This window comes from Phycodurus eques, chromosome 19 (assembly GCF_024500275.1).
Source record: "Phycodurus eques isolate BA_2022a chromosome 19, UOR_Pequ_1.1, whole genome shotgun sequence".
NCBI lineage: Eukaryota > Metazoa > Chordata > Actinopteri > Syngnathiformes > Syngnathidae > Phycodurus > Phycodurus eques.
Window position 1 is genome coordinate 15,484,605 of NC_084543.1, and position 22,900 is coordinate 15,507,504.

Sequence of the window (22,900 nt, forward strand, 5' to 3'; positions counted from 1 at the left end):
TGAAACCAAGAAAAGCAGTCAGTATCTGATGTGACCACCATTTTCCTTCAGTTTGATCAGTTCTTGATTGCGGCCTGTGCAATATTGGTCTACTCTTCTTCAATGACCGTGGGAAGTTGCTGGATTTTGGCAGGAACTGGAACACGCTGTCGTGTACTGTATATGCCAATCCAGATCATCCCAAACATGCTCAATGGGTGACATTTCCAGTGAGTATGCGAGAACTGGGATGTTTTCAACTTCCAGGAATTGTAAATCCTTGCAATATGAGGCCGTGCATCATCATGCTGCAACATTAGCTGATGGCCGTGGATGAAATGGACAACTTTAAGCAGTATAGAAAATGGATTGATAATACAGTGATCTATTGCTAGCTTTCACAGTCCCCTCTTGTCATCATACTTCATTTTTGGGTATAGGAGGATAGAAGAAAAGAATCACGATTCAAGAAGGTTTATTGACATTTCTACAATTGTGTGGTAGACATACAAACAAATTTTGGAGAAAAAAAACAGTGCAGAGGATACAGTAAAGAGAACATGAAATGAAGTAAATAAATGCAGTACTATTTTTGTGTGAATGAGGTAGCTAGAGATGTTATGTTGTTGCAATACATCGGAGGGATCTGTGAGCTGAAGTGCCCTCATGAGCCGGCATTTTGTATTTACACAACAGCGGACAGCAAAACAAATGGGGTTATTTCCACTACGTACTGTATGATATTTTTTTAACAAGTGTCTTTACCGTTATTAATCAAATTATATGAAAATGACCCATATGTCCATCAAAGCACTCATGAGGTCATTTTTATCATTCTAATATCTAAAAACCTATAATTAGGCAGCATGTCCAGTGTGCAAAATAGTAGATTGGTTTAACTATGTGCCCTTCAACGGTTAAGGATGGAACATTCAGATTAGTCCCTCAGTATTATGATGTTTTATTGACACATACTTTAACAATGAACCCAGTCAGGCCAGCTTCCCCAAACAAGACTGACCGGGCCCATGACGAGGCATTATTCTAAAGCTCTTTTGACTTTGCTTTCTGAGATTCGCATACACTATACTGCATGATTGAAAGAGGACAACTGCAGCTCTTGTGTGTGTTGTGCTTGTTGCCAAGGCGGAATCATTTTTGATGGAGCCTTAATTGTTTCAAGCTTTGTATCTCTTGTAGAGGTCGCCATCCTTTGACATTATTATTATTTTTTTTATCCTTAATCCCAGTGACTCCGTGCCTTGGGTTTATAACAAAAGCTCAGTTATATCCTCATTAAATCACATGCCAAAGTAATCGCTCTCTACCCGCCACATGGCTTTGACCTAAATATAGGTGTTGGAGACCTTATAAAAGACTTTAGCGCCAATGTCGTTTGCATTTTTCAGCTGAGACTCTTGCTGGTGAGTATGTTTGACTGTTTCATTGTTTTGTTGTTGTTGTGTAATAGATCCTGTTAGACTTCACCGTAGTGTTTCTGGTAGTTCAGATAGTTATTAAAAACATTGCTGTTGACAGAATAACAGCTCTTACATGAATCTTTAGCGTAAACTGCACAGGTGAATATGGATGCTGAAATGGCTGTGTTTGGGGAGGCGGCCCCTTACCTCAGGCGACCTGAACGGGAGCGGATCGAGGCCCAGAATCGGCCCTTTGACGCCAAAACCTCAGTGTATGTGGTGGATCCGAAAGAGCTCTTTGTTAAAGGCACAATACAGAGCAAAGATAAGGGGAAAGTGACTGTAAAAACAGATGCGGGAAAGGTATGGTAGAGGTATGTGTATTCACCAGATTGATTTCCGTTTAACCCTTATTAACCTTGCAGGTTGTTATGGTGACGGATGACGAAGTGTTCCCTATGAATCCGCCCAAGTTTGACAAAATTGAGGACATGGCCATGATGACCCACCTCAACGAGGCTGCCGTGCTGTACAACCTCAAAGAGCGTTATGCAGCATGGATGATTTATGTGAGCATTGGAACAGATTTTTTTTTGTTTACCAAAATAATTTGCATAACTTTGGTCCTGTGAGCATTTTGCACACTTGCTGGATATCTGACATGTAAAGTTGATTCTTATTCTAAACATTGTTTCTGTTGTTACGTATAAACAATTTGTGCTAAACAAGACTGCCAGTGCCACTAAGTAAACTCCAGACCTCCATCAATGCCAAACCACCTGAAACTGGATCGGCACGAAATTTTAAATCCTTGTACCATATAAATTCCACATCCTGGTTACGCCTACACTTTATTGGTTTCATGCAATATTCACTGAAAAGGACAATAGTGAAAAATGATTGCAATGCAAAAATTGTGGATCTGCCCCTTTGGTTAACATTCAAAGAGTATAACCTCCTTGGCTGTTGTCACACAAATGTGGGGAATTTCCAGTTGCAAACATGGGAATTTAAGCGAATGATCACGGATTAAAAATAATCAATAATCAAAAATAATACAAACTATTTTTTTTTTAAATTCCAGATTAGACTAGAAGTACGGTAAATCGCTATCACTTGCTTCTATCCAATCAGCTGCTTTCAATTTTCGATTTTTTTGCAGTTTACCAAGATTGATGTATTTTCATCCAGTGTGCTTTTGAATCAAATATATTGTATGTTTAATATCCCTGCAGCCTACACAAGTATTCAGCCACAATAATACTGTATATGGTGTGCTTTCAGACCTATTCTGGACTCTTCTGTGTCACTGTGAATCCGTACAAGGGGCTCCCAGTGTACAACCAAGAAGTGGTGGTGGCCTACAGGGGCAAAAAGCGCCAAGAGGCGCCACCACACATTTTTTCCATTTCTGACAATGCCTATCAGTTCATGCTCACTGGTAAACTGGTTGCATTAACTCCAGTAAAAGTTCTGCATGTTCTTCCAAGCATTGCAATTTAGAATTTAACCGTGCTGTTATTTATTCTAGATAGAGAAAACCAGTCCATCCTTATCACGTAAGTTGCATTTTTATTCCCAACAAATTGTGTTTTAAGTAAGGAAATAAAACACAAATTAATCCAGATGTGTTTATTTCTATCCTGTAGTGGAGAATCCGGTGCAGGGAAGACAGTCAACACCAAGCGCGTCATCCAGTACTTTGCAACAATTGCAGGGTCAGGGGACAAAAAGAAAGACTCTGGTGCCACTGGCAAGTTACAGGTAATGTTAAAATGATTTCTATCTTCTTATGAAAGCGAAATACTGTAACCTTTCATTGCATCTTGTACTGTAGGCTAAATATATTTTGAGTTTGGTGTTGTTGTTGTAGGGAAATCTGGAGGACCAGATCATCTCTGCTAACCCTCTGCTTGAGGCTTTTGGAAATGCCAAGACTGTCAGAAATGATAACTCTTCACGTTTTGTGAGTAAAGCCATAGCACAATCTATTTAATGAGATCCAATGCAAGAGTTACATAGAAATTTCTGCTTTTGGAAAGACAACTATGATCTACACTGCAAAAACTCAAAATCTTAACAAGAATATTTGTCTTATTTCTAATTAAGAGTAATCTGATAATATACCACACATAAACTTTTTTTAGACCATTTTCACGCAAATATTTATTTGAAATAAGTAGAAAGAAATTGCCAATGAAGTAAGTGTTTTTTCTAGTCTAGACTAATCTGATTACACCTAAATAATAATAATAACAATAATAATAATAATACATTACACTTATACAGTGCTTTTCTAGACACTCAAAGACACTTTACAATTGCACACATAATTAATTCACTCCACAGTCACACCTGGTGGTGGCAAACTACATGTGTAGCCACCTGTGTAGCCACAATAAAAATAGAAATAAATGATCTACAAACAAGTTACTTTTTAAATGATGGGTCATATTTTATTTAGACGGCACGGTGGATGACTGGTTAGAGCATCAGCCACACAGTTCTGAGGACCCGGGTTCAATCCCCGGTCCCGCCTGTGTGGAGTTTGCATGTTCTCCCCGTGCCTGCGTGGGTTTTCTCCGGGCACTCCAGTTTCCTCCCACATCCCAAAAACATGCATTAATTGGAGACTCTAAATTGCCCGTAGGTGCGAATGGTTGTTTGTTCGTATGTGCCCTGCGATTGGCTGGCGACCAGTTCAGGGTGTACCCCGCCTCTTGCCCGATGACAGCTGGGATTGGCTCCAGCACGCCCGCGACCCTCGTGAGGAGAAGCGGCTAAGAAAATGGATGGATGGATGGATATTTTATTTAAGTCTAATCAGATTAGTTTTGACTAGAAGTAAGACAAATATTATTGTTAACATTTTGAGTTTTTGCAGTTTATGTGACACGACAGTATGTAGAACAGTACAGTGTGGCCAAACATTTCTAATGTACAGGTATGTGTCTGTTGGATTTATTTTTGTGAACATTCCTGACACTAAAGTCCTGTAGGTTGCTGTAAACAAACTGCTATACATTGAAAACATTTTTTTTTTTAAAACACAAATCCATCTGCTGCATTTGATAAGTGGATCCTGTACAACCAGAGTGAATATGAAAATAAATTACAACACTATGAAACTGTGAAAATGAGTTATGTAGAATTCACTAAATATTGGGAACTCGGTAAAAAAATAAATCAATAAATAAACCTCCTTTCGCCACCATTTTTTTGCATTTGGCAGAGGTAATAATGCATGCATGGCATTGGCAGTGGCAGAGAGCTATTATGTGTATTGTGGGCAGCAAAGTGAGGTTGTGGTTACCATGTCAACATTACAGTTGGAATCTCAGCTCAGCGACAGCGTCACTCAAAACTGAGCATTACAATCATGTTTGTAAAGCAGAATTTTTTTATACAGCTGTTGTTTAATTTAACAAATGAGTGCATATTCTTAACAGATTTAAATGTTTATGTTTTTATGTTTTTTTTTTATCTTTCAGGGCAAATTCATAAGAATTCACTTTGGTACAACAGGAAAATTAGCCTCCGCTGATATTGAAACATGTGAGTTTTAATGAAAATTAAAAGGTATATGCATTTTATTGTTACATTGTTTTGTTCATGATTAACTCATGTTTGTTAGATTTGTTGGAAAAATCCAGAGTTACGTTCCAGCTGTCTGCAGAAAGGAGCTACCATATATTCTACCAGATCATGTCCAACAAAAAGCCTGAGCTCATCGGTAACATTTAGATAAAAGTGTAGTTATTGTTGCAAATGACGTACTTTTGCATTCTTGCTGTAAATTATTGTTCCAGAGGCTCTGCTTATTACCACCAACCCGTACGACTACCCATTTGTCAGCCAGGGGGAGATCAGTGTAGCTAGCATCGATGATAGTGAAGAGCTGATGGCTACAGATGTAAGACTAAATTTTAAACAAAATGTCATTCCCTAAAGGACATGGATGTAGTGTGAGAGGTTTTGTCACATTTTAGAGTGCCATAGACACCCTTGGCTTCAGTGTAGAGGAGCGGATCGGCATTTACAAGCTAACGGGTGCTGTGATGCATTATGGGAACATGAAGTTCAAGCAGAAGCAAAGAGAAGAACAAGCAGAGCCAGATGGAACAGAGGGTAATTTGTATTACCAGAACTCTGCACTATGTTCTTTTATTTCTAACTATAAATTTGAATCTGATTTTGTTCAGTGGCTGACAAAGCAGCTTATCTGATGGGTCTGAACTCTGCAGACCTATTGAAAGCGCTGTGTTATCCCAGAGTGAAGGTGGGGAATGAATATGTAACCAAAGGACAGACTGTGCAACAGGTACGTTTATACTGGAAAGAAGCGCTTAAATCGTTCCAATGCCATGACTCTTATAAACTCAAAGCAATGTATTGGGTGGAAAACAACTCTCTTCCAAAGTAATATGATGTGCCAGCATACAACACAAAGAAAAACAACCAATGGCAACAATATTTACATTACAAATTTGACTAGGTAAGATGTTCTAGAGCAGTGATTCTCAACTGGTAGTTCTTGACCCAAAAGTAGGTTACAGACCCATTCTGGGTGGGTCGCAGACAGCTAGTAAACATTTTTAATGTACATTAATGCATTGCCATATCACAGTTCATTTATTAGGGATTCAGTGCATCACATTTTTTTAAAAGGTCAATGTAGTGCAGTTACTCATTTGCACATCTCTGATAGTCAGCTTTATCAGCCAATTGATTTAAGTGTAGAAGCAAAGACTAACAAAAGGTCAATAGGGATAAATCTTTTTTTTTTTAGCAAATAAAGAAACCTTAGTGAGTATCTTGTCTGAATAAAAAACAAGCCACAGTCAGAGTTTTATGAAATAATTTCACAAATACCAACCTTAACTCATAACAATATCGACAGGAACAAATCCAAGTAAGAAGCCAAGTTTTGCTTGATTTTCTACAACTACAGTACTGTAGTTTAAAACATCGCTGCAATGAATTCTGTGTACCCATAATGCTTGGTGCTGACTACATTGCCAAGACCGTGAGGAAATCGCCTGTTCACACAATGTTTGCATGGACTGTTGTTCACGTCATTCAAGAACATGCTTGCTAGTCATGTGCATGTGTTTTCTGTGTGTGGAATGCAACATATAAAATAGCTGCACCTCTCTCTAAAGTGCATTTTCACAAATTACTGTTGGAATGTACAGTATTATACGTAGTTGCTATTTCATGGATTTTAATTTACTGTGGGGCTTTCTGGAACATAACCCCTGCGATAATCAAAAGTTTACTTTTTTGTATGCTGATTTTTTCGGTACACCAACAAGGCATACCAAGTTCCCACATGTGACATATTATGTAAGCGAAAGGAAAAGTTACTCACTTGTGCTGTAGTCACTAGTTCACTCCTTTGACAAATACAGTGCAGCTCAGGCTCCGGCAAGCATGCATCATGGCTAGCAGTATGCTTTTGGCGGTATGTCAAACTCATTAAAAAAAAAATATATATATATAACATACAGCTCATGTTTTAAAAGTCTATTTTTAAACAAAAAAAAAAAAAAGTTAAGAACAATATATATATATATATATATTGTTCTTAACTTTTATAAAAGTGGGTCACCCCTTTGCAACAATTGGAAAAACGGGGTCCCAGGGTGACAACAGTTGAAAACCACTGTTCTAGATAACAAATAAAGGGAACAATTTCAGTGAAAATTGTATGGAAGTAACTACAAGAGGAGACACTACCATTGTAGTTCGTATAATTTTTCACAAAACTCTGACTAAGAGTAGAAAAATAAATGTGTTAAAAATTACAGTAGAAACTCTAAAGTCAAAATCTCCCCTTAATCTGGGGTTGCAGGTGTGGGGGGGGGGGGGGGGCATAGTTTGTTTGTGGGTTTTTTGTATCAATTAAGTTCATGAGGTTTATATGACCTAAGCCCCTGAGTTTACCTACTCAATTTTTTTTGCAAAACATTGTGCTCATAGCTCATAGCACATAGCAAAATATATTTTCAGCATCGCATGTTCACAGCATGGCTGCATGAGTTTATGTTGGTAGTCAAATAATCCAATTATTATAATAGTGTTCAGCATTTTGTACAAAGTCCTACAGAATTCTAGTGACATTACAAAATAGCAAGGATACTAAGTTACAATGGTTTCTTATCATGGCCTATTTATTTTTGATGAAACTGTTTTATATATCATTGCGCAGGTCTCCAATTCCATCGGTGCTTTGGCTAAATCAGTCTACGAGAAGATGTTTTTCTGGATGGTCATCCGCATCAATCAAATGTTGGACACCAAGCAGCCACGTCAGTTCTTTATTGGCGTTTTGGATATTGCTGGCTTTGAGATCTTCGACGTACGTTCACATTCACATTTACTGGAATCACAAAAGAGTCCTTAAGTGAAAGTTTTATGGTTGTGTCTTTCAGTACAACAGTCTGGAACAGCTGTGTATCAATTTCACCAATGAGAAACTGCAACAGTTTTTTAACCATCACATGTTCGTGTTGGAGCAAGAAGAGTATAAGAAAGAGGGCATTGAGTGGGAGTTCATTGACTTTGGGATGGATCTGGCTGCTTGTATAGAGCTAATTGAAAAGGTTGTTTACCAACAATCCCCTCTTTGAAGAGAAATGGAAAATAATGTTTTTTTTGTTTTTTTACTGTTTTTTTACTGTTTTCTCACCACAGCCAATGGGCATCTTTTCTATCCTTGAAGAGGAATGCATGTTCCCCAAGGCGTCAGATGCCACCTTCAAAAACAAACTGTATGACCAGCATCTTGGAAAATCAAACAACTTTCAGAAGCCCAAGCCTGTGAAAGGCAAGGCCGAGGCTCACTTCTCTCTGGTGCACTATGCTGGCACTGTGGACTACAGCATCACAGGCTGGTTAGACAAAAACAAGGACCCTCTCAATGAAACTGTAGTCCAGCTGTTCCAGAAGGCAGGCCTGAAATTATTGGCATTTCTCTACAGCAGTTATTCTTCATCAGATGGTAAGAGCCTGAATTAGTAGTTCCAACAGTTTTATTATGGTTGTAACATTCTCATAAGACATTTGCTATCAGATAACTCTGCTGGAGGAAGTGCCAAGAAAGCTGCCAAAAAGAAGGGCTCATCCTTCCAGACTGTTTCAGCTCTTTTCAGGGTAACAGCTTTCTGAAATATTATTCAGTTAAAGTTTGGGAAGTTTGCAACATTTGATGGTAATGATTCTGTCCAACAGGAGAACCTTGGGAAGCTCATGACAAATCTCAAGAGTACCCATCCACATTTTGTTAGATGTCTCATTCCAAATGAAACTAAAACTCCAGGTATTTCTGTCTCATCATATTATACACTCTCCCAATCATTAATAATGAAGTAAGCTGTGCAAGTGTTAAAAATGCATCTCAGTTGTTCCATAACATTTTCAAGTTGCTGCACCGCTGGAAGAAAGAAAAGCGTGGGTGTTGAACCCTTTCGGCAGGAAAAGTATGGGTGTTTAAACACCCACATCCCACGGGTGTGATGGCCATAACCACCCCTCCACAAAATTTAATGGACATTGGTTGCTTTTCTTTTTTTTTTTTGCCCTAAACGAAAACTTTTAAACATTACCTGTAGCCCTTTTCGCTGCATCCTTTTTCTTCTTCTTCATTAAGCAATATAAAACAAATAAATAATAATTACCATCTCTGTTATCAATTGTCCCCAAAGAGCTTTGAAATCTGACGGGCATTTATTTGAGTCCTTGGTAGAATTCGACAAATGCTCCCGCCTTTCCCCAAGCCCCCCTCCCTCTCTTTCCAAAGACCTGTCATTTGAACAGGGGTGTGTTGACTTTTTATATCCACCGTAGTTTCCCTTAACTTCCTTTTTTAATAGTTGTATATACTGACTGTTTTGATTGATTGTGTTAACAGAAATAAATACACAAATTAAATACATACTACTGTTTTTTTCTTAATTGGATGAATAATTTGGCAATGGGTGCCCTTTATTTGAGTATGAGCACCTGTCCCCCAAAATGTCTGTGCACGTGCCTGCTGCTTATATACAAATTGATAAATAGACACGGGTGAATAATGTTTGGACAAGTGGACAAATACCATTTTTATATAACTTCAATGTCATTGGAGGCAACATGATTGCATTATAATTGTGGCTTTCAATTAGGAATTATGGAACACCATCTGGTTATACACCAGCTCCGATGTAATGGTGTGCTGGAGGGAATCAGGATCTGCAGAAAAGGCTTTCCCAGTCGGATTTTGTATGGGGATTTCAAGCAAAGGTAAGCAAAATGGACATTTGTGAGTAAAGTGATAATATTCACTTAACGGATCGTTAAGAAGTTGGCTGTTAAGCATGTCTTGACGCAATTGTGGAAAAATTGAGATCGGAGGTGAAGTTGATTCTGTCTCAAGTAGTTTTCTGTCTGTCTGCTCACTGGCTTTGAAACAGTTCATGATGTTTGGAGATAGATTGTCACATGGCATAAAAAATAATTAGCCACAAATAACAATTCATTGATTAAGTTTTAATTGATTTTCCCCTTAGTCAACCAAGGACATTTTGCGAAATGCCCATTCCTCAAGGAATTAAAACATCTATCTATATATATATATATTTTATTTCTATTCTACTTTTCTGTAGGTACAAAGTATTGAATGCCAGCGTTATCCCTGATGGACAATTCATTGACAACAAGAAAGCTGCAGAGAAGCTCTTAGGATCTATAGATGTGGATCACACACAGTATCGATTTGGGCATACAAAGGTATTTTCACCACTGTAAAACCTAACGCACTGTACATTTAAATAAATAAATAAATAAATAAGTTAGTCTAAGTTAAACCTGTAAAACAGAATCGCTCATTCCAAAACAATAAACCAGCTCATATTATGTAGTCGTAACTCAGTTGTTATGAGTACGATGCAATGAAGTAGGCCTACTGATAATGTATTTCCATTTTTTTTCCAATAACATTTTTTTTTTTTTACATTTTAAAAATGTTATTTTATTTTTATTTTGTCACTCACTAATTTTTTCAGTATAAAAACTTGAATCTACCCAATAAATGTCGGGTAACAATTTGCATTTCCTTTAATTGGGAAAACATGAATACTATATTTTGGTAAATATCTCTAAAATTTTTGATAATTATCTCTAAAATCACGATGGTCAAATGTCTTTTTGGTTCCTGTAGGTGTTCTTCAAAGCAGGTCTTTTGGGTCTCCTAGAAGAAATGAGGGATGCGCGACTGGCCTCTCTCATCACCATTACTCAAGCCTTGTGTCGTGGCTTCCTCAGGAGAAAGGAAATTCAGCAGATGACAGAAAGGAGGTAGGGAGAATTATGGCAGCACAAATAATTATAATCATATTGACTTTACGGCATGAATTCCATTCTCTTGTAGAGAGTCTGTTTACACCATTCAGTACAACATTCGCTCCTTCATGAATGTCAAACACTGGCCTTGGATGAAGCTTTACTTCAAGATCAAACCACTCTTGAGAAGTGCTGAGACAGAGAAGGAAATGGCCATTATGAAAGAAGAATTTGCAAGATGCAAAGAGGATTTAGCTAAAGCCGAGGCTAAGAGAAAGGAGCTGGAAGCCAAAATGGTTTCCCTGGTTCAGGAGAAGAATGATTTGTGTCTCCAGATCCAAACTGTGAGTACAAACTTTATGAAACCTTCTTTGATGAGTGTATGTAAACCATGTGCAGTTTCAGTGGGGACATAGGTGCACAAATAAATAATATATCCCCGCCATTTTGAAAGTGTGAGGCACACCTCTTCTGTGGGTCACCAAAGGTTTTCAAGGAATCTTATCAAATGTACTTATATAGCTCTTGTCATACATTAAAATACAACACAAAGCGCTTTTAAAATGCAACACAAAGCGCTTTACAGAAAACGGACAAAAAATGGCAAGAAGCATACAAGACCCACCCCTCCTACTGCCATATTTAAATGCAAAACACACCCACATAAACATGCAAACCTGCACGAACACACGCACACAGTGCATAATTGATTAACACACAGCATCTCCTGCCGTTGTAATATAATAACATGTTCAGCTGGGCTAAAATGAGCTGGGCTAAATTAATCAATATGCTTTCATAGGAGACAGAGTCTGGAACACACAGAAATCACCATAAAATTGTAATTCAAAAAGCAGTACAATCAGTGGTGATTTTCGTGATTTATGATGTCAGAAATTCCCACAATTGACATTTCACAAACACTAGCAATGATGTTTTGAAATATTGCATAATTTACTAGGCCATCTTTGAAATATACCTTTAAATGTTGACTAGAGTTATAAGTAGCTCATATATTAAGAGTGAATGTGGAAAATGTTACTTTAGGAATAATATAGCATATTTTAATACAGTGGAATTTTTGTTGTGATTTGTTATACTGTTCAATGTAATCAAGTTTGATGGAGGATAGATGGTTAGATAGACAGTGCTGCAGATAGATAGATAGATAGATAGATAGATAGATAGACAGACAGACAGACAGACAGACAGACACACAGACAGATAGATAGATAGATAGATAGATAGATAGATAGATAGATAGATAGATAGATAGATAGATAGATACTGGGTAATAATTAACATAATATAATGTGTTGTCTTTTGTAATCAAGGAAGGCGAGAGCCTGGCAGATGCAGAAGAAAGATGTGACGGACTCATAAAGAACAAGATTGTGTTGGAAGCAAAAACCAAAGAACTGAGTGAACGACTGGAGGATGAAGAAGAGCTGAATGCTGAACTCACTGCTAAGAAGAGGAAGCTGGAGGATGAATGCTCTGAGCTGAAAAGGGATATTGATGACTTGGAGCTCACCCTGGCCAAAGTTGAAAAGGAAAAGCATGCCACTGAAAACAAGGTTTGCATCAAATGAGCAATCCCACTGCGGGATGTTTGTTGAATTTTTTTATTTTTCTTCAGGTCCAAAATTTGACTGAGGAGATGTCTTCCCTGGATGATACCATTGCCAAGTTATCCAAGGAGAAGTCAGCCTTGCAGCAGTCACACCAGCAGACCCTTGAGGACCTCCAAGCCGAGGAAGACAAGGCCAACTCTCTGAGCAAAGCTAAAATCAAGCTGGAGCAACAAGTTGATGATGTTCGTCTTTACTTTTTACCTAAATCAAAATATATGGGAAATAAAATCTTAATGAAATGTATCTGTCAATGGGCTAGCTGGAGGGTTCTCTAGAACAAGAGAAAAAGAACCGCATGGATGTCGAAAGGAGCAAGAGGAAAATAGAAGGCGATCTCAAACTAGCCCAAGAAGCCATAATGGATTTAGAAAATGACCAACAGACGCTGCAGGAGCACCTAAAAAAGTAGGCATTGACACAGAAGTATTTAAACAGGATGGCAATTACATTATGACTGTACTAATTAACATAAATATATTTGTGTTTACATTATCAGGAAGGATTTTGAATTAAGCCAACTTACATCCAAAATCGAAGATGAGCAGAGTGTAGCGGTACAGTCTCATAAGAAGATCAAGGAACTGCAGGTAATTCACAAATGAGATTAATGAACACCAGGAAAATGTGGACCTTCCCCAAGGTTTAAATATTTGCCTCCTAATAAATCAATAAGTTACAAGTTAGTTAGTTTCATGCAGATCCAGAATTTCTTTTGAAATCAGTCAATGAATTAGAATATCGCGGAAAGTTAATTTATCGTGGAAGCCCTGGTTGCTTTGATAGCAGCCACTGGCTCGTCTGCGTTATTGGGTCTGGTCGGTGTTGCTCATCTTCCTCTTGGCAATACCCCATAGATTCTCAATGGAAATAATTTTTGATGAGTTTGCTGGCCAATCAAGCGCAGTAGTATTGTAATTATTAAAACTAGCTTTTGGTAGTTTTGACAGTGGGTGCAGGTGTCCTGTTGGTGCATGAAATCAGCATCTCCTTACAGCTAGTCAGGATAAATGAGCATAAAGTGATCGGAAATTTCCTGGTAAACAGCTGCCTTGACTCTGGACTTCAGAATACACAGTGGACCAACACTTGCAGATGATATGGCACTGCAACCATGACTGACTTGGAAACTACAGTGCCGTGAAAAAGTATTGAGCCGCTTCTGAAATTCTTATACTTTGGCGTAGTTTCCCCACTTTAATGTTTAAGATCATCAAACAAATTTAAATCTCAGACAAATATAACCCAAGTGAACTTAAAATGCTGTTTTTAAATGGTGATTTCATTTATTAAGGAAAAAAAACATTTATAGTTACCTGGCACTGTGTGAAAAAGTAATGGCCCCCTAAACCTGTTTGGCCAGCTCTCAGCAGCAACAACCGAAATCAAGCGTTTTCTATAACTGGCAATGAGCCTTCCACATCACTCTGGATATATTTTGGCCTTCTCTTCCTTGCAGAATTGTTTGAATTCAGCAAAAATGGAGGGTTTTCGAGCATGAACTGCCTTTTTAAGGTCATGCCACTGCATTTCAATTGGATTTAAGTCTGGACTGACAAGGCCATTTCAAAACCTTAATTTTGTTTTCTTAAGTCATTGAGAAGTTGACATCACACTTCCAACACCAAATTTGACTGTTGGTATGATATTATTTTTCTGAAATGCCGTGCTACATTTACGCCAGATGTAACGAGACACACACCTTCTAAAAAGTGAAACGTTCATCTCGTCAGTCCATATAATATTCTCCCAAAAGTCTTTCATTCAAATGTTTGGTTTTTTTGGAAAATTTAAGACGAGCCTTTATGTTATTTTTGGTCAACAGTGATTTTCGCCTTTGAACTCTGCCATGGGTGCCATTTTTGGCCAGTCTCTTCCTTATTGTTGTGTCATGAACACTGACCTAACCCTGAGGTAAGGGAGTCCTGCAGTTCTTTAGAAGTTGTCCTTTGTGGCCTCCTGGATGAGTCATTGCTGGTCACTCCTGGGAAGGTTCACCACTGTTCCATTTTTTTCTCCATGTGAGGATAATGGCTCTCCCTGTGGTTCGCTGGAATCCTAAATCTTTAGAAATGGCTTTTGTAACCCTTTCCAGACTCATAAATGTCAATTACTTTATTTCTCGACTGTTCTGGAATTTCTTTGGATCTTATCATTTTGTTGCAGCTTTTTTAGATCTTTTGTCCGACTTGATTTTGTCGGGACAGATTCTATTTAAGTGATTTCTTGATTGAAGAGATCTGGAGGTCATCAGGCTTGGGTGTGATCAGTGAAAATTTACCAAAAATTGTGATTAGCCACAATTAATACATGATTTAATTACTTTTTCCACACAGAGCCAGGTAACTATGAATAGTTTTTTTCCCCCTTAATAAATGAAATCACCATTTTAAAACAGCATTTTAATTTCACTTGGGTTATATGTGTCTGATATTTCCATTTGTTAGATGATGTTAAACATTAAATTGGGGAAACTATGCAAAAATATTAGAATTTGAGAATGGGGCCAATACTTTTTCACGGCACTGTAAACACTTGACTTCAGGCAACTTGGATTCTCTTCCTCTTCACTCTTCCTCCAGAATCTGGGTCCATGATTCCCAAATGTAATGCAGAATGTACTTTAATCTGCAAAAAAAAAGGACTTTGGATCACTGAGCAATTTTCCATTTTTTTTTTTTGCTTAGCTGAGGTGAGATGCTTCTGACCTTGTCTCTGATTCTGATTGCTGTAGTTTTCCTTGTATGTAACCTACCTGACTTACTGTAAAATTCGGCCTATTGTGCAAACTGAAAGAAAAAAGACAACAATCTGACCTTTTTCAACACTCAAGCACTTATATGTACTTACTATACTTTACGGTAAAACAATTGGTATTAAAAAAAACACCTCAATACAGCATAAATTATGAATGTACCAAAATACATACTGTATATATTTATACTACTAGTTTGAATTGGTTCTTACCTCAGGCACGCATTGAAGAGCTGGAAGAGGAGATTGAAGCAAAGCATGTTATCCGAGCCAAGGTGGAGAAACAGCGAGGTGAACTCGCACGGGAGCTTGAGGAGATTAGCGAGAGGTTAGAGGAGTCCGGAGGGGCCACCGCAGCTCAGATAGAAATGAACAAGAAGCGAGAGGTGGAGTTTCAGAAACTGAGACGGGACCTCGAAGAGTCGACCCTCCACCACGAGGCCATAGCCGCCGCCTTGAGGAAGAAACACGCCGACAGTGTGGCTGAGCTGGGGGAGCACATTGACAACCTGCAGCGGGTCAAACAAAAGCTGGAGAAGGAGAAGAGCGAGTACAAGATGGAGGTTGATGACATGTCCGGCAACATTGAGGCCGCAGTAAAAGCAAAGGTAATCTGGGATTCTAAAGGCATTGGTCGAAGAAATGTTTCAATGAATGAGTTGCCTATTTCATCAATAAATACAGATTCATTATGAGAAGCTGTGTCACTCCATGGAGGACCAACTGAGTGAACACAAGGCAAAACATGATGAGGACTCTCGTTTGATCACCGAATTAAACACACAAAGGGCAAGGCTGCAGAATGAAAATGGTAAAGTGCTGATTACAGTCTCGTGGATGTGTGTGGGAACATGTTTCTGGTTTTACATTTCCTAAATTTAACTCTTGAGCAGGTGAGTTTTCTCGTGTTCTGGAGGACAAAGAAGCAATCCTTTCTCAGATGTCAAGGGCTAAGCTTGCCTTCACCCAGCAAATCGAGGAGCTCAAGAGACAAGTTGAGGAGGAAACAAAGGTCTGTTGTATTAGTGTTGTCTAAAATAAAAATCCAAGGAATGAGCATTTTAGGGGCTAACTGCCATATACTAGCATCAAATAGTGACCTCTGCTTCAATACAATTATTCTGAATGAAAGTCTTTTTGTGACGTTTGAGGTATGTTTTCCCAAAACTAGAGTTAAACTCCAACCTCTTCTAATCTAAATTTAGGGTATTCGACTTTGGCTGTTCCATAGCATATCAAAAATGTCAAAATGACAACCACAAAAAAAGGAGACAAGCAGCACACAAACAAATGTACCAACAAACCCAGACAGATGAAAACAACCTCCATGGCAGAGCTAAAAAAAAAAAAAATTAGTTTAATTTTGTTTAAAAACACAAATTTCCCTCCCTGTTAGGCTAAGACTGCCATGGCCCACGCTCTCCAATCTGCACGTCATGACTGTGATCTGCTTAGGGAACAGTTTGAAGAAGAGCAGGAGGCCAAAGCTGAACTCCAGAGAGCAATGTCTAAAGCCAACAGCGAGTTGGCACAATGGAGAACCAAATATGAGACTGATGCCATCCAGCGCACTGATGAGCTAGAAGAGGCAAAGTTAGCTTTCCACTCAAACAAATCTTTGCTTTGAGAATTGGGAGTCATTCCTGAACTCTTAAATGTTGCCTTTGTTTAGGAAAAAGCTCACTCAACGCTTGCAAGATGCTGAAGAGGCTATTGAGGCTGTGAATGCCAAGTGTTCCTCATTGGAGAAGACAAAGCAGAGGCTCCAAGGAGAAGTGGAAGACCTCATGGCTGAAGTGGAAAGGGCTAATGTGCAAGCAGCTCTCCTGGATAAAAAGCAGAGAACCTTTGATAAGGTCAGAGGGATACCCTTTACAGCCATTCTTGGTTATTAAGGATGGAGGTCAACTTAACTTTGCTACTGTAGGCTTACACATGTGAACGACCAATGAATGATGTTTTGTTTAGATTTTGTCCGAGTCAAGACAGAAGTATGAAGAAAGTCAAATTGAGCTGGAAGGCTCGCATAAGGAATGTCGTTCCCTCAGCACAGAGCTCTTCAAAATCAAGAACTCTTATGAAGAAGCTCGGGATCACCTTGACGTCCTCAAACGAGAGAATACAAATTTACAGCGTACGTATTTGATAGTAAAGAAAAACAAATATTTTTTAAAGGATGTGCATATGTCTAATAATCCATTGGATATGAAATATGATTTGTAGAGGAGATCTCCGACCTCTCTGACCAACTTGGTGAGAATGGTAAAGTCATGCATGAGCTGGAGAAGACTAAACAACATACAGAGTCTGAAAAGACAGAGATCCAGAGTGCTTTGGAGGAGGCTGAGGTAATTTGGCTCTTTTGGTATTTTCATCGTTGTTTAATATAAGAAGAAATTACAGTGCCATTTATGAAGCACTTTTCATACAGTGAAATGAATGCAACTCAAAGTGCTTTACATTTATGGGACATTGAAACTGAGGATGGACATAGAAATCAAGTAATTGATCTTGATTGTTTGAAATTAATTGTTGGTTAATTGCGCCTTGAAGCATTCGAGGCAAAATTGTAGGATGGATGTTGTAGGAATTTCTGGAAGATGTTGCCCTCAGCTTCTCCAAGTGGACTACTCAGGTGTTGTTTCCTACTTTTCTGGGCCGCATGTGGCCCATGAGCCACCATATGGATAGACCTGATCTACGCTATGGCACCTTCCAGTGAGAGGCATCGTTCTGCTGAATACAAGATTGACATCAAATGAAGAATTTTGAACATTCAGAGCGTGATTCTGCCATACCATAAAAAAAAATAAGACCAAACAGTAAAGATTTTTTGACACCGATGCTGATTCAGATATTTGGCAGAGTAAAATTCCGATAACCGATTAATCGGCCGATTATTTAAAAAAATGTATAATGACTAAAATAACTTACTTTTGGTCCCTTAATGCGTACAACAATAAAGATATGAATTGGAAGCAGAACAATTGACTGTTTTACAATACTTTTTCCTGTAGTATTTGTTTAACTTAACAACAGATTGTATGCTTGTTTGAATGTATTTGTTTTATGTTGTAATGTACTTATTTGTAAAAAAAAAAAATCGGCAAAGATCAGCAAAAAATATTTGTTTGCCAATTTGAAAAGGAAAAGGGCAAATATTAATTAGGGCCCTATTAATTGATCGAGCCCTAATAAAAAAATACAACCAGGTCATTAATCAGTCGTTAAATTTCCTCATAGCTGATCAAGGAAGCGTTCTTGCCATGGAAACGGTGGGCCGCTTAGTCAAGCAATGGCATCATATCATTGCAAAATCACTTCTGTTGATGGTGTCACTTTTTGGTTTTGGGCAAAATCTCCAATACTTAAGACCAGATAAAGGTTATTAACTTTTAGGGTGAAACACTTGCTCCCCTGTCTTGAGCATGCCACAAATCTAGCTCTTGACATTGGGATGACCTTCCATTAAACTGAACCGAAAAAAAAGGAAAAGGGGAAAAAATATATTTTAACGACATTGAACCCCAATATTAGTGTGAATGCCGGTCTTTTAGCATTGACATATGCCGTATTTGTATTCCAGGCTTCTCTGGAACATGAAGAATCCAAAATACTTTGTATCCAGCTTGAGCTCACTCAAGTCAAGGGGGAAGTCGGTCGAAGGCTTGCTGAGAAGGATGAGGAAATCGAACAGATGAAACGCAACCATCTGCGCATGGTGGACACCTTGCAGTCTGCATTGGATGCTGAAGTACGCAGCAAAAATGATGCCATGCGAATCAGAAAGAAGATGGAGACTGACCTCAACGAACTGGAGATGCAGTTGAGCCACTCTAACCGGCAGGCTTCTGAAGCCCAGAAGCAGTTGAAGAGCCTGCAAGCCCACCTCAAAGTGAAACAATATTCCGACAGTTTTCAATACAAATACGATTTAGACCTTAAAACATTGCAAACTTATATTTTTCTTTCTCCAGGAGCAAACCCTTCTTCTGGATAATACACTGCGCAGTCAAGACGACCTGAAGGAGCAGGTAGCTTTGTTGGAGCGCAGGAACATCTTGATGCAGGCCGAAGTGGAAGAGCTGAGGGCAGCACTAGAACAATCGGACAGAAGCCGCAAATTATCTGAGCAGGAACTGGCAGATGCCTGTGAAAGAGCTGGTCTGCTGAACTCACAGGTGGGGAGCATTCATGGAAATGTACGCTAACACATCAACGTGATCCCCTTTAGCTTTTGAATCTGTTTTAATCGCCCTGGAATTTAAGTTGTGTATTGTACACCTGTGTTTGCAGACTTAATAATGAACTGTGAAAAATGATTTTTCCTTGTTTGTAATTTGAATGCAGAACACAAGTCTTCTCAACCACAAGAGGAAGGTGGATGCAGATGTCAGCCAGCTGCAGGGTGAGCTGGAGGATACGATCCAAGAGGCTCGCAATGCTGACGAGAAAGCAAAAAAAGCAATGACTGATGTAAATACCTCATGATTTACTTAATGTTGTATTTGTCGTAACACATCATGATTAGAAATTGCAATTACCTCAGCAATCGTGTGTTTGTGAATGCTGAGAGATGCTGATATGAAATACCAAAGAAAGTAATCATAGCAATCACCAGATACAATGTAAATATTGCCTAGATGGGCTTAAAGCAGTATAAGGACGACATGAGAGGAACTACTTCACAACTGTGTTGAATCGACACTGCCTACAGTATTTTGTTTGTTGAATGAGTTTGAATCCATTGAGAAATAGCAAGTATAATATGGGTCCTTTTCATATAATTTGATCAATAAATACTAAATAAATAAATACATGGCCCACTGAATTTCCTTTTGCAAATCAATTCATTTTACTGATACTGTATGAGTATTTGACATGAATTTTAAAAAATAATTTAATTATTGACAGCCATTATCTATCAAAAGGTCAGAATTGTTCCGAAGGAAAACAAATATTTGAAAGTAATATTTTTCAATGTCTTCACCGTTAGGTGTCCGAAATTAAGTTTCAAGATTTGGAACAGGTTTTGTGAAAATGCTAATTATATTTTTGGATATATAGGATTTTTCTCCTCTTACTTAATATGCCTTTTTCATGAAAATTAACGCAAATGCATTTTAAGTGTCTTCAGAATTCCTTTTTTTGTTTTTTTTACAAACGGTCCGTCTTTGTTACTCAAATTGTTCTAACCGATAATGCTGCTTGAGAGAGCCTCCTTGTGTTGTTGCAATACACCAGAGGGCTCGGTGATCAGAAGTGCCAGGATTAGGCAACCATTTTGCATTCGCACAATAGCCCACACCAAAATAATTGTGTTATTTCTGAGATAAGAATGAATATGTATGAATTTGTGAAAGTGCCGGAACGATTGCTTGTCTTTACCGTTATTAGGAATGTATAAAGACAAGCGTGCAATGGGTTTAGTGAGGCGTTAGGATCATTTAGGCACTTGTTTCTGCAGAATGTGGGGTGCAAATCAGATAAGTTGTGCAACTAACACAATTTGTAAGATGTTTATGTATTTACCGTGATGCACTTTTGTCTTTACAGTTGTAAAGTGTATTTCAATGGGCCACCACCATTTGCTCTGTCAATAAGGATCGCCTTTACTATAAATGCCAAAAATTTTAAATCATTAATAACCTTTTTTTTATTTTAAAAGAGGAGTGTGGCTGTTTCAGCATGGGAGACGTTTACCCATGTCAAACCAAGGTGGCATAAAAATAGTAAAATATATATATATTTTTTGACAAGTGTCTTTACTATTATTTATCAAATTACATGAAAATGGCCCATATCCATCCATTTGTCTGATACCGCATATCATGAGCAGGGTTCCAGGGTACTGGAGCCGACCCTAGGTTACTTCAGGCAAAAGGTATACTACACAGTGGCTGAGCGTGTAATAACGTTTAGCATTTTTGTAGCTTGACTCACAAAACAGTTCGATCTTTATTTTCAAATTTCCATTTTCATTTTTTTCATTTGCTTGTGTAAATGCAGGCAGCTATGATGGCAGAGGAACTAAAGAAGGAACAGGACACCAGCAGCCACCTGGAGAGGATGAAGAAGAACATGGAGGTCTCGGTGAAGGACCTGCAGCACCGCCTCGATGAAGCTGAGAGCATTGCATTGAAGGGGGGCAAGAAGCAGCTCCAGAAACTGGAGGCTCGGGTATGCAAACATGTTCATGTGAGTCCGGCGTCATTACTTAGAAGAGAGCTAAGTTCTTGGATTTTGGGAAATGTTCCAGGTGCGTGAACTGGAGAGTGAAATGGAGAGTGAACAGAGAAGAGCTGCAGATGCTATCAAGGGAATTCGTAAATATGAGCGACGGATCAGGGAGCTTACATTCCAGACAGAAGAGGACAAGAAGAATGTTTTGAGGCTGCAGGACCTTGTTGACAAACTGCAACTGAAAGTTAAAGTATACAAACGGCAAAATGAAGAAGTGGTAAGGTCCTATTCGAACCATTCATAACGTTATGAATGACAAAGAATGTTTTTTTCAAACTAATCATTTGCACAGGAGGAGCAGGCCAATGTTCAGCTTGCTAAATTAAGGAAGGTCCAACATGAACTGGAAGAGGCCCAGGAGCGAGCAGACACTGCTGAGTCTCAGATCAATAAGATGAGAAGCAAAAGCAGAGAATTTGGAAGGGTAACTTCATGCACTAATATTACAGAAGGGAACTCAAAAACACATAATTGACCATCATGTTATGTGATATACTGTAGGCATAGAAATTCAGCTATGAAATGGAATTAAATGCCAATGCATGTGTTAATGTAAACTGTCTGATTTAAAACACTCAACTCAACTTTATTCATAAAGCACTTTTTTAAAACAACAAATAAAATACACACGCACACGCACGCACACAATCACACACAAAAACACACAAAATCATACACAGAAGAAGTTGACATCATGAAGCCTTTGCCTTGAAACCAATTTAATTTTTTTTGGGAGGGTGGGCTATTTTACTCATGAAAATATAATTTTCTTCTCTTTTCTGTTGTTTTGTGACATAGGTTGCTGAATCAGAATAGAACTCAAAAATCAACTACACCCAGAAGATCATCGATGCCAACTCTGCGCTCGATAAAAATGAAAATTTCAATTTAATTTGATGAATTTCAACAACTGGTTTTGCTGTGATACTGTAGTCGAATAAATCAGCATAATACATTAAGTCTTGCTAATCTCTTTCTGTAAATATACTGCCTAAAACCCAAAAGATATATAGCACTTTGTACCATTTTTAATACACTTCTGATATATCTATCCGATTACATCTTGAATATGTTTAAGGTGGTGTAGAACTGTACTGCATCATACTGAGAGCTCTTCCTGATATTTTTTACTCTTATGCAGCTATTTGAGGTAACCAAAATTAGACGCAATTCTCATTATGATACAGTACAGTTCTTCACCACTGCAAATTATAACAACAATAATGAACATATGTGCTTTTAAGTACATCTCTCTGGCAGTGTCAATCAAATTTAACATCAGTTTTGAATATTGGATACTGCACTTGCATTGGATATGTTGATAGTGGCCAGTGGTCATAATGTGGTTGCTCAGCGTATGTTTGATGTGTAACATGTTTTTTGATTGGATATAACAACCAAAATAAACAACAAATAACAATATATGCATTCAAATGTTATAAAAAAAAATAACGATGAGAAGTACAACCCCAATTCCAATTAAGTTGGGACGTTGTGTTAAACATAAATCCATCCGTCCATTTTCTGAGCCGCTTCTCCTCACTCGGGTCG

General features: G+C 38.3%; 1 protein-coding gene across 3 annotated transcripts; it reads left to right on the top strand.

Moving 5' to 3' along the window:
• The first annotated feature begins 1,081 nt into the window (after window positions 1-1,081).
• On the top strand, window positions 1,082-22,900 carry LOC133418052 (myosin-4-like). Of its 3 annotated transcripts, XM_061706386.1 has the most exons (39): window positions 1,082-1,403; window positions 1,546-1,763; window positions 1,826-1,969; window positions 2,685-2,841; window positions 2,932-2,959; window positions 3,050-3,164; window positions 3,274-3,366; window positions 4,892-4,955; window positions 5,035-5,133; window positions 5,210-5,313; window positions 5,390-5,528; window positions 5,603-5,721; window positions 7,612-7,761; window positions 7,835-8,005; window positions 8,097-8,403; window positions 8,476-8,555; window positions 8,634-8,721; window positions 9,566-9,683; window positions 10,046-10,169; window positions 10,600-10,736; window positions 10,810-11,065; window positions 12,056-12,298; window positions 12,361-12,537; window positions 12,615-12,760; window positions 12,852-12,942; window positions 15,325-15,714; window positions 15,791-15,917; window positions 16,000-16,118; window positions 16,503-16,699; window positions 16,779-16,962; window positions 17,075-17,240; window positions 17,330-17,454; window positions 18,693-19,001; window positions 19,084-19,287; window positions 19,457-19,582; window positions 21,116-21,286; window positions 21,366-21,566; window positions 21,642-21,773; window positions 22,148-22,900. In XM_061706386.1, the coding sequence occupies exons 2-39, from the start codon at window positions 1,566-1,568 to the stop codon at window positions 22,163-22,165; spliced, it is 5,817 nt and encodes a 1,938-aa protein (XP_061562370.1). In that variant the 5' UTR covers window positions 1,082-1,403; window positions 1,546-1,565; the 3' UTR covers window positions 22,166-22,900. The 3 variants fall into 3 exon arrangements, with proteins under 3 accessions (XP_061562370.1, XP_061562371.1, XP_061562372.1); XM_061706387.1 differs by lacking the exons at window positions 5,210-5,313; window positions 5,390-5,528; XM_061706388.1 differs by lacking the exons at window positions 5,035-5,133; window positions 5,210-5,313; window positions 5,390-5,528.